At 40.5% G+C, this 12649-nt stretch overlaps 1 protein-coding gene across 2 annotated transcripts in view; it reads left to right on the plus strand.

Moving 5' to 3' along the window:
• fndc3ba (fibronectin type III domain containing 3Ba) overlaps positions 1-12649 on the plus strand; it is an 89753-nt gene that overhangs the window by 53855 nt on the left and 23249 nt on the right. For both annotated transcript variants that reach the window (XM_061844428.1, XM_061844429.1), the window contains exons 5-7: positions 1477-1708; positions 1801-1969; positions 3345-3475. In XM_061844428.1, coding sequence (XP_061700412.1) covers positions 1477-1708; positions 1801-1969; positions 3345-3475 — 532 coding nt within the window. The remainder of the gene's footprint in view (positions 1-1476; positions 1709-1800; positions 1970-3344; positions 3476-12649) is intronic.

Here is a 12649-nt window from a genome sequence, read left to right on the forward strand (position 1 = left end):
GGGTGCTAATCCGATTAGCGTCCGCCGTTGGCGCGGTAAACACAACTGGAGGCTAGCCCCCGTCGGCCCGGCGACCAGGAATGTACAGAATGTCCGATCGCCTACAAACACCTTTCACAAAGCGTGTCATGGACCAAGGGTGGGGGTCGGGGGCGGAGGGTGAGTTAAGGACTGCGCGGTCTCCGTTTTGGCCGCCGCTAGTCGGGTCACCGGCTCGCCTGCCAAGCGTGAGCGGGAAACGCCGTCGCTCTTACGTAAGCAGACCCGATAGGAGACGTGTACGCACAAAAAAAAACGGTTGTCATGGTGCGCACGAGCGCGCTACCAGTAAATATTGCATCAGGTCAGGTCCCCCCCATCCAGTTACGCCGGGACTTTGGCCTCTGTAAACATTGTGCCGGAGGAAGGGACGTTTGTTTGCTTTTGGGGGGGTACAAAGTGGGGGTCCTCTTGTTTTTCCTCACCCAGATGACCCTCTTCTTTGTGCTCTTGTCATATTCTGGCTGCCTTGTTGTGTTTGTTGGGATGATGATATTTGGTTCTTGAGATGACTCCACCTCTCTGCAGGGGTTGCATTATTATTATTATTATTATTAACTGCAACGTGTGTATGGTTATCGAACACCAACAATGGCAAAGTTTGCGCGGCGGCAGGGCGCAATTAAACGCAACAAAACTCCATTCATATTCGATCAAAAAGGAAACACCCCCCCCCCCCCACGTTTAGTGCGTCACTCAAACCACGAGGATGGTGGGGGGGGGGGGGGCTCATTCGCCACAAGGCTGTCAGGTTGATTACGACGGCCGTTAAAGTAGGCGTGATCGAATGAAAACAGTTTGAAAAACTGTTAAAGAAAGAATATTTTCTTCCATCTGAAATCCCTGTGACCCTTGTGAGGATAAGCGGCAAAAAAAATGGATGGATGAAATGAACGTGGAAAGTTAATCAATAAATTGATCCTAATTTGTTGAAAAGCTACATGCAAAAAAAAAAGTGCTATAAATGAGAGAATAATTACATAAAGCACTGTTGGAAAACATACAGCAAATATTTTTTCATATTAAATTAATTTGTTTGAAAAAATCTGAAATGTATTTATTTCAAAAATATTTATCAAGAAAATAAAAATAATGAATAAAAGGCATCATACACAAAAACAGAATTTAATTAGTATAAAATGCATATTAATAAAATAGTGGAGAATTAATCAGTAAATTCATCCTAATTTGTTGAAAAGCTAAATGCAAAAAAAATATTTATCAATAAAATAAAATATGAATAAATAAAAGGCATCAGACACAAAAACATCATTTAATTAGGATAAAATACATATTAATAAAATAGACATCTTTGGAAAAAATTACGAAAATGACCATTATTCGCCGCATTGTTGACAAAAAAATATTTATTTATAGAATCCTTTTCTTGCCATTGTGTCGCATTCGCACGCTGACGCTCTTGTGTCGACACCGCAGGTGCTGGAAGACACCACCGGGGTCCGCCGGGTGGTGGTGACCCCTCAGTCTCCGGAGTGCTACCCGCCCTCCTACTCCCCCGCTTTGTCACCCACGCACCACCTGCCCCCCTACCTGGCCCACCCGCACTTCATCCCCAACTCCCACTCTTTCTACCCGCCCGTCACCCCCGGCGAGCTAACCCACCATCAGTACTACCAGCACCACCTCCCCCCCATGTACGGCGACCCAGGTACCGACGACCCGAGCGCACCCCGACGAGAAGCGCCGGAAGGTTGCCCGGCGTTGACTTTTTTTTTTTTTTTTTTTGCTCTCGCTCTCCAGAAATCATTCCGGTGTACGGCATGTCCAATTTCATCCGGGAGGAGACCTACAGTAAGCCGCAGCCCAAGAAGATAAAAGAGCAGCGGCAACTGGAGCGACAGAACCGGCTCAACTCGCCGCCGTCCACGCTGTACAAAGGCAGCCTCGGCCCGGCCCACAACGGTTACAGGTGACCGCGCTGCTCCGGCCCGCTCCGGTTCGGCCAGACGAAAAAAAGAAAGAGAGTTTTTAGCAAATTGGCTTCTCTTGTGTGTGGCGGGCGGGGGGGGCTTGTCATATGCACCCATTATTACTATGTTATTATCGTTATTTTTGAAATGTTTTAAGGAATATTTTTTCATATTTTATATATATTTATTTTTTATTTTATATATTTATTTGTATATTATTTTAAATGTTTCAAGCCATTTTTACTTATTTCTTAAATTTTTTACATCGTTTTTTACAATTTAGAATTTTGTAAATGTCAAGAAATTAATTATGGGGGAACTATTTTAACCACAAATATAATACAATGATTTATTGGATCAAACAACGGGGGGGAAAAAGATCACCAAAATGTAAATAAATAAACAATAAATGTTGTAGACTGTTTTGAAATTAAATTTTACTTATTTCTTAATTTTTTTTTTTTTTACATAGTTTTTCCATTGAATATCACAAGCCAGTTGAATTGGTTATCTTAACATTTTATTTTTCCTGAGTTACAATTTTTTTAAAAATGTCTCAAGACAATTTGATTCATTTTGACATTTAATCAAGATTATTTTTCTGCTTGAAGCCTATTTTGCTCATTGAAAAATAATGTTTGAAGAAATGTTTGTAATTTTGAATAATGTCAAGACCATTTTATTTCTATATTTTATTTATATAGATTTTTACATTTTATATATTTATTATATATTATTCATATTTTATTTCTATTTGTTTATATTTCATATTATATTTGTATGTTATTTTAAATGTTTCAACCCATTTTTACTTATTTCTTAATTTTTTTACATAGTTTTTCCATCAAATGTCACAAAGCCAGTTTAATTTATCTTAACATTTTATTTTTCCCGAGTTACAATTTTTTAAATATGTCTCAAAACAATTTGATTCATTTTGCCAATTTAATCAAGATTATTTTTCTGCTTGAAGCCAATTTCACTCATTGAAAAATAATAATGAATATCATAAAATCCAAAGTTAAAATTTTGAAAAAAAAATCTGCAATTTTGATTTTTTTTTTAAACACAATTTAGAATTTTGTAAATGTCAAGAAATTAATAATGGTGGCACAATTTTAATCAAAAATATAATACAATGATTTATTGATTTATTGGATAAAACAAAGGGGGGGGATCACCAAAATGTAAATAAATAATAAATGTTTTCAAATAAAAATTTAAAAAGTATTAATTTAAAAATTGAAGTATCACCCTAATGACAAACTATAATAAATCCTAATTGTTTACTTTTTGTCTGTTGTTACCTGATGTAATCCAAAATCTGTATAAGTAATCTGTACGTTTATACTTGTAAATGTGTATTGAGCGCAGCAGCAAGTCCCACGCGCCGTCGCTCGGGTCCGTGGGGTCGGGCGGCGGACTCGGCAGTCCGGGCGGCAAGAAGCCGGAGAGGCGACTTCGCAGCAGTCCGCGCAACGGCGAACCGGAGGCGCACACGCAAGGTAGGACGCCGCGAGTGATGTGGGAAGTGAAAATCATTTCAATTGTGAGTGCTCCTGACGCATTGACAATGTCAGCCATGTTCCTTTTATTTTTTTGACAAGCCGGTGCTTCAATACCAGACAACATGAGCAAAAAAAAAAAAAAAAAAAAAAACAGATTTCATAAAACACTCTTTAAAAAAACGTCAGTTTCCTGTCTATGTAAAAAAAAAAAAAATAATAATAATAATAATTGCACTTCCTCAGGAAGAACGGACGTTGCCGTCCCTTCCTGCCGACTTGCTGTCAATTATAGCTCGCGGATACTCAAACCTGCTCACTAAAATTTAGGGATATCAACTGAAATTTACAGATGAACCCTAAAATTTTCCAGCTGAACGGAATTTCTTACATTTTTCAACGCATATTTCTGAGCGTTCACATGATTTTTGCACAACTTGCTGAATGGCAAAATTCAAAGTAAACAAACTAGAGAAAAACTCAAGCACGTTTCCTTTTACGGAAGTCCGCTTAGCTTCACGCTAACGCACCTAGCGAAACGCCTCGAGGCAGGCTTACGGAAACTAGAGATTTGAACACAAGTGGTGGAGCAACCCATGTAGACCAACACTTTAACAATACTGACAAGCATATTATTTATCCTCGTTGGAAAAAAATTGACTTTTACTGCATTTTGCCCAGCAGTTATTCCTTAAAATCTGAATCATGCCTGGATCAGAGGAATAACCTCGCTGACCTCCCCAAAAAGACATGAAACGTACCTTTTTTTTTTTTTTCTTTTAAGAATGGATGAATGCATCCCCGGCTTGTGGGGGATAGAGTGTTTGTCTGGCTAGCCGCATAGCTGAGGCTGTCCCGGAGCGCTATCGCTTTACCCCCAGCCACAATACACGCCTTGTTGCCGAGGGGGGGGGGGCAGACGGCGGGTGATGGCGGCGGCTGCGCATACCTGTGGAGTCTTGCTCGGGATGAAGGAAAACGTTGTGTTGCGGGGAATACGGCTGGTCTGTTATCACACGCGTGCATAAAGTGGGGGGGGCCTGGGGGGGGGTTATGGGCTGTGCACAAAAACAACCAATGTTTCAGATCATATCATAAAAACACACTCAGGAGAGAAAAAAATCTGATTCTTTAAACTTCAATTTGGACTCAGTCAAGATTTTGGCGGGATTTGAAGCAGTTCTTGAAGTCGGGGGGGGGGGGGGGGCGTGGAGTCGCTTGAGAATAATAAAGTAAATAATAAAAATGTTTTTTTTAACTCAGTATGCGTCCAGTTGGAGCTCAGTTGAGCAAATTGCCCTCGTCACGTTTCCCCGTGAGCCTCCGCCTTCGCCGCGGAGTCCCTCAGGGGTCCGCCATGAGGCCAATGCTGTTTTCGTCGCTCCCTCTCGATCGCAGTCGTTCAGCCGCATTGGAAAAGTGTCGTGCCGGCGATACCCAGATCAGTTTCTGATCTATTTTTTTGCGCGTCGTCTTATGATCGATAAGTTTGGTTCCATGAGGTGAAACCAAAATATTATATATGTCAGAGGGAATTTATTTTTTTTTAATATTTCCCCACTTCCTTTTTCGCTGTGAATCCTTTTCCAATGTACATCAAATTTTTACAATTAAGCTCCACCCAATTTTGATATTACAGGCAAGGGCACTTTATAATTTTGTGTGTAGCATATTTTTATCCAATTTGGGGAAAAAATTCATTTTTAGGAGTTACCTTTAAACCAAAATGGCCGACTTCCTGTTTAAGTCATTCCATTGATCCTGGAGACTTTCCTAATTTTGCGTCGATTGGTGAAACTTTTCGAGGGAAGCTACTGAGGGATTTTTTTTCGGGGGGGGGGGGGGGGGGGTCATGTTAGATACACACATCACACTGACAAGCAAGGTGGGGTGGGGGGGTTGATTGACGGCTCCACTTGTGAGTCGGGTGACCTTTGCACCGAACGCCGGCGCGCACATCACCTCGATGAGTTGCGCGTCGTCAGCTGTCTCGGCTCGATCCCGCTGAGCCTCGGGGCCGTCAGGGCCATGATGGAGATGGCGCGCACACGCTCGTGCAGGAGAACTTGTTGGAAAGCAAACGGACCGCGGGGGGGCGGGGGGGGCGAAGGTGGGACATCAAATAGCAAGTACATTTCTGACATTCCAACACACACACACGCTACTGACATCGGTGGTGGGCAAAGTACGGCCCACGAGCCACATTCGGCCCTTTCCGTTCTTTAATTTGGCCCTTGTAATATTTGTTGCGTACGTTGGTCTCCATCCATCCATTTTCTTTTGCCGCTGATCCTCACGAGGGTTGGCGGGGAGCGCCGGAGCCTATCCCAGCTGTCGACGGGCAGGAGGCGGGGTTACACCCTGAACTGGTCGCCTGCCAATCGCAGGGCACATGGAGACAGATGACCAATCGCACTCACAGTCACACCTAGGGGCAATTTAGGGTGTCCAATTAATGTCGCATGTTTTCGGGATGTGGGAGGGAACCGGAGTGCCCGGAGGAAACCCGCGCAGGCACGAGGGAGAGCACGCAAACGCCACACAGGCGGGGCCGGAATCGAACCCGGATCCTCCGAACTGTGAGGCCAACACTGCTGACCCACTGTGCTGCCACATTTCTTTCCGTTTTCTTTTTTTTTTTGGGGGGGGGGGGTTAAAATGGCAATTTAAATTGGAGTATTAAGGATTAGAATTTAGTCGGATTACTTTTTTTTTTTTTTTTTTACTTACACAGTAATTTCAAATGTTATGTTTGAGATAATGAGCACAAATGTACATTTTTATTACTTTAAAAAGTTGAATAGACAAAAGTAAAAAAACGCAGATTTTTTTTTTTACTTTTTAAAGTTTGCTCTATTATTTTTTTCCCCACTTTCAAGGAAAGATTTGCAATATTTTTTCTTATCCACAAGAATGCAAATTGTTTCTTTTTGCTTTTTATTAAATATTTTAAACCTTTTTCAAATTTGTTGTACATTTGTCTATTGCTGTAGATTGGAATTTTCTTTACAGGGTTAGTATATTTTTACAGTGGTAATTAATTCAATCCAAAATTAATCCGTTCCGGAAGTCGTTTCGTAACGTGAAATTTTTGTAATTAGAAACGCATTTTTATTTCTGCCCCCCACAGTTCCTTTTTTTTTTTTGGGGGGGGGTGGGTTAAAATGGAAAATTTGAGTATTAATGATTAGAATTTAGTGAAATGAATTATTTTTTTAATTACTTACACAGTAATTAAAATGTTACGTTATAAATTAGCATAAATGATGTACATTTTTATTACTTTAAAAAGTCAAAAGTGAAAAAAACGCAGATTTTTTTTTTTTACTTTTTAAAGTTTGCTTTTATTTTTTTTCCACTTTCAAGGAAAGATTTAGAATTGTTTTTTTATCCACAAGAATGCAAATTTCTTATTGCTTTTTTAATATTTTATAATATTTTTATTTAATATTTTCAACTTTTTTCAGATTTGTTGTACTTTTGTTTATTATTCTTGACTGTGATTTCAATTGTAGGGTTAGTGTGGTAATTAATTAATCCGTTCCAGAAGTCTTTTCGTAACGTGAACCGTTCGTAAGTAGGAACGCATTTTACAAGTAAATTGCCTAATCCGTTCCAAGGTTTGAGTTTCATTTATTCTAAACAAAAGTGATTTCATTTTGATGTGGAATTATGATTATTATTTTTTTCCGGCTCCAAGAAGCTTGATTGGTTGACTTTGCAGAGATGTATCTATGTGTTGGAGTGGGAGTGGGAGTGGTGGGGGGTATGAGAAGAAGAAAGTTAATCTTTGTCTGCAATGTCGTCATTAGTCGCAGTCACCTTTTGACCAAAATGATGACTCGGGCTTCCATATTAACATCCAAACTCTCCCCCCCAGTTCAGGTTTTTTTGCATTTTTTTTTTTTTCTTCTTCCTTCCTTGTTTGGATATGCATCGCCATGGCGATAATCTCATCCCGGGCCGAGATCTCGTCGCTTCCCACGGATTCCAAATAGGGCGATGCGGAGGAGGACGAGGTTACGTCGGAAGAAATGACACGGATCAGATGAGAAATACTGTAATGGGGGGGGGGGGGGGCAGGATGACTTCACGCGTGAGGTCATGCGAGGACGGCTGGCCCCGCCAATCACTTTGCGGCAGACGCTCGCGCATCAATTAAGTGTGCCGCAGCTGCGTAAACTCGCCTCCGTTTGCGTTTGAGAGGAAATCCTCTCGACTATTTCCATTGCTGCGTTTTATTTCTGTTGTTCGGGGCGGCGGCAATGAGTGGCGAGAGAAGGGAAAGGCAGGGGGGGCTCACGGACATAACTCTGCCTGGGTCGACGTTCTGGGTGGGGGGGGGGGGTGGACCCGCGAGTCCCTCAATCCCTCCGCGGGCGAAGAGAAGGGAACGGAAAGAACACGTGTGAGACATCCCGTTTTTTGCGTGGATCTTTGTGCCCACTCAGGTTTTGCCCTCTTAAAACCGAGAAAAAAAAAAAGAAAAAGTGGAGTCATGTGATCCGTCACAGCCAATCAGCAAACAAAGGTCATTGTTGGATAATGGCCGGCAAAAAAATTTAATTCTACGGTCTTATAAAAATTAAATAATGTGGGGTGGAAAATCAGTTATACAGTTGACTAGTATGTTTTTATCTGATTAAATATTTTATATCTTTATGTATATATTATTATTACTATTATTGTAGATATAAAATTATTGAGGGAAATTGGGGTTAGAGATAACCCTAAAATAAAAATCTGCTAAATATATCTTGACAATCATAAATTAGAATGGAAAATGTAACAATATAAAATAACATTTCCAAGTGCTAGAATAATTTAAAAAATATATAAAGTATAAAAAATCTAATATATAATAATTAAAAATATAAAATAAATTTAAATATAAAAAACTTTATCATAAATATTAGAATGTTTTCTTTTTAATTTCCATGTACTGTCTTGGAATTGGAAAAAATGTTTTTTAAAAAAATCCTAGGAATTAACATGGAAAACATTTTTCGGGATAATATAAAATAAAAGACATAAATAAAATTAAAACTGTTTATGCTCCCAGTGGGTTCGACAAATAAATAACATGGGTAAAGATGTTTTATAATTTTATTTTATTATTATTTTTTTTTTATTAAACATATTCTATTGTCACGCTAATCAGAGCAACGGTGGCCAGAAAAGTCGGCTCAAGTGTCAACATGTCGGTTGCCGTCGGACACAAACCGTCACCGCGGCAACCGCCCTCTCCAGAGTTGTTTGTGTTTGTGTGTTGTGTGTCACCCGGCTGTCAAACACTCGGCGGACTCGCCTTTTTTTTTTTTTTTTTTTTTTTGGTCCTCCATCTCAGCTGAGTGCTTTTGTTCCCTGTTGATTAGAGAGCTCAAAAGATGGCTATCATATCTCAATTCTTTCCATCATGCGTGTGTGTGTGTGCTGCGTTTTTTTACATTTTTTTACCCCCCCCCCCCCCACACCCAACGCCCTCCCACGCCCACACCCCACCCCTCCGGGCCTTAAAGGTCTTTTTCTGAGACTGCAAGCCGGAGGCCGTCATTCTGCAGGAATGCGACCTCCTCTTCTTCTTCTTCTTCTTCTTCTTCTCTCTCTCTCTCTCTCTCTCTCTCTCTCTCTCTCTCTCTCTCTCTTTTTTATGTACACACATACGCACTCGGTGAAATATGAAAACGTGTGTGAGGTCGGCCGCAGACAGGATGTGATTGGTGTCGCCCCCCTACCCCACCAGCACCTAAGCGTGTTTGCAGGAGTCGGTCACACGTCGGGTTACCATCGCTGTCGGGCCGGAATTGGGGAAAAAAAAAAAATGAGCGTTTATGCCGTTTATTACTATTAACACACTTGAATTTATTTTGAATTTATGGAATTTTCTCCCCCCCGCAATGAAAGCGTAAACAAACATGGCAGTCATGTCTTGAATACAATTTTGAGATGAACGGTGGCGCCGACTCAAATTTCAGTTAGAGTACAAACTGTAATTATTGTTGAAAAATAAAAATAATAATCGAAATAATAAAAACAAGGCTGTGGCTCGGTTCGCGACTGCCCGCTGTTGAAGTGTCCTTGGGCAAGACACTGAGTCCTAAATTTCCTCCAGGTCATCGTCGTGAATGAGAAATTGCTCTCAATTTGCATTCCTGGTTAAACAAAGGAACTTATTATTATTATGATTATTATTATTATTATTATGCAAGCTGCATCTTGTCAAACTCTTTTTATTTCAGGGGCACTTACCCCCAACCAGGCCACCCCGAGTTCCGCCAAAGCAAACTCTTATGAAGTGATAATTTGCAATATTCAGTGTCTTCAAATATTTCTATACAGTTGGGATTCATTTTTCATGTACATCAAACTTTATGTCGATGCACCCTCTAGTGGACACAATTAACAACAACGGTTATTTTAATAGATTGCAATTGTGTTCTCAAAGGTCCTGGTACACGCCAAAAAAAAAAAACGATTTTTATGGGTAGAAAAAATATAAAATGGAATTTTTTGATTTATGGCGTCGTGACTTGGGTAGTAGTCACGACTACTAGCCGCACAGAAAAATGTCTGGGCGTAAATATTCAAATATCAATATTAAAGTTTGACGCGCCGTTTTCGTCGACACGGCTCAAACCGAAGGATTGTCTAATCTGATAGGATAATATTAATAATATTACAAGACATAGTGAAACAAAATTGTCTTGGTGCTCGTCTTGCACTCGACGTGAAGACGGACGAGCGAGAGGAAGCGCGGCCGGCACGTCAACGCGTCCTTCGGCGTATTTTCAAGACTTTTGCCGCTGTCCTCACCACCAGGCCAAATTGTCTTATTTTTTTTTAACATTTGGCAAAAGTCACCCCCAAAAGCCCTCGTGGGACACCCTGATGGTGCCGGCTATTGCCCACGAGCCGTAGAGTTGACACCCTCGTGTTAGCACTAAGACGCAACTTAGCGGCCGCTATTTGGGATCTTTTCAAAGTTGCCGTCGGAATGCTGCTATGTACATTTTTTTTTTTTTGCAAAAAGAAAAATGAAAATCCCCTTTCCAAGCGCGTCTTCCTCTGTTTTCATTGGCACGGTCCGCCCGCCGCCCTTTGATGCCGTCTCCCTCCGTCTCGTCTGGCCCACAAACTTTTTCTTTTCCTTTCTCTTGTCAATCTCTTTTTTTTTTATTTCCCTCCTTCCCTTCACCTCCTTTAACATTTGCGCCGCACTAGCGCTAACAAGGCCCGGTTAAAATAAAACTTACCGGTAAATATCACAAAGACACGGCAGTAGCACAGCAGCAAACACGCTAGCACAATGCTAGCGCAGCGCTAACAGGGCCGGTAAAAGTCGCTTCATCGGCACACGCATTCCACCGATCTTATTCTTACCTTTTCCAGTCGAGTTCCCCCTTGCGTCCGTTAAGAAAAAAATGCACAAATTAGCCACAGGGTTGAAAGTGTGTGGGAAAAAAAGTCACGGCTTGTAGGCCGGAAATTACGGTATTCATGTTTGGTAACAAAAATTGCTCGTAATATCTCAACTTGATCATTTATGAGATATGACATTTTGAAATTTTGCCGCAGATTTTTACAAGAATCACAGAAATGGAAACTCTAGATTTGGCATCGCGGGCCACATAAAACCACGTGGCGGGCCGGATCTGGCCCCTGGGCCTCGAGTTTGACACCGGTGTCTTAGGGCGTTACGAAAAAGCACAAAATTTTTTAAAAGAATGTGTGAATTTTTCTGTAAATGGCCGGGGACTGTAGGATTCTCTGGGTTAAATGATTTAATCAATGAATGTTGAAGCAAATATTTTGTATTTCTAAAAACAATCCTGTAATAATGTATGAGGACAATTTCATTTTTGAACCACATCCGACCCAAAAATAGTCGACCGCGGCGTGTGTGCGTGCGTGTGTGTGTGTGTGTAGTTCAACAGGTGAAGTACACACAGTAGCGCTGCTGTAACTTTAGTACACGCACACACACACGGGGGTCAACGTGAGGTTGTGGTTCCATGACATCACCGTTGCCATGACTCATATGTCGCCCCAGGCACCCCTGCACACACACACACACGCACACCCATGCATATACACGCATACATGCACACGCACACATGCACTCGATTTACTGTAGGCTAACGTCAGGGAGCGGAATCGGGCCTCGGCTAGGAAAAACCTTCAAACTTTGTGGGCGACCTCGTGCGGAGATGTTGAGAAGGGGGGGGGGAGTCTGGGGTCCCCCCCCCCCCCCCCCCGGTCCGTTCCGTACACGCGTGTCTTCCATGGGCACCCCCCACCCACGTCCATCCTCCCCCGCAACACTCCGCATTCGGCACTTTCCCGCCCGGAGACTGGAAAGAAAAGAAAAAAAAAAAAGAAAGAAAAATGTATATCATGAATTGTAAAGTAAAATCAGGGTTGTTTTTTTTTTTGCCCTCAATAAAATGTGAAAACATCTGCATCGTAACCATTTGAAAATGAGAATTTAATAAGATTTAAATACCTGAATAGGCTTTGTATTTATTTCAACATAATGCATTTTGAAATAAGTCACCTTTCAAAGTATGAAATAAATTAAGAACAAGAGTTTAGAAATATAAATTCTTTAATTTAATCAAAACGTTAGCTTCAAATTTATTTCATTCTATTTGCTTTATTTAATTCAGATTTATGACATGAGTATATATAAAAATGTATTATTTCATGAATCCAATGTGTACACTTGCTTATAATGATCTAATATGCATTTTAATTGATACATTCATATTTTAAACATATTGTTCATGATGTGTGACTTTACATGTATGAAATTCTGGCAAAAAAAAATAGCAAGATAATCTGCAGCGTGCTTTCGCAGCAAACCTGATTCAATTGTCAAAAGTCAATTTCCAAATTTATATTATTTATTATTTATTAACAATGTATCGCTAGTCTTTTGGGAGCTTTTTTTTTTTTTTTACATTATGTTGTGAAAGAAAACAATTGCAACTTGTTTTGAATATGTCATGTATTCTATTTTTTAAAAATGTTTAATTTCTACTTATTTTTCCATCCAGATGTGTGGCTTTATAGTTATGAAATTCTGGCACAAAAATAGCACCATAATCTGCAACGTGGTTTTTCAGCAAATCTGATTTAACTGTCAAAAGCTATTTTCCAAATTTATGATATTAA

This window comes from Syngnathoides biaculeatus, chromosome 15 (genome assembly GCF_019802595.1).
Source record: "Syngnathoides biaculeatus isolate LvHL_M chromosome 15, ASM1980259v1, whole genome shotgun sequence".
Lineage (NCBI taxonomy): Eukaryota > Metazoa > Chordata > Actinopteri > Syngnathiformes > Syngnathidae > Syngnathoides > Syngnathoides biaculeatus.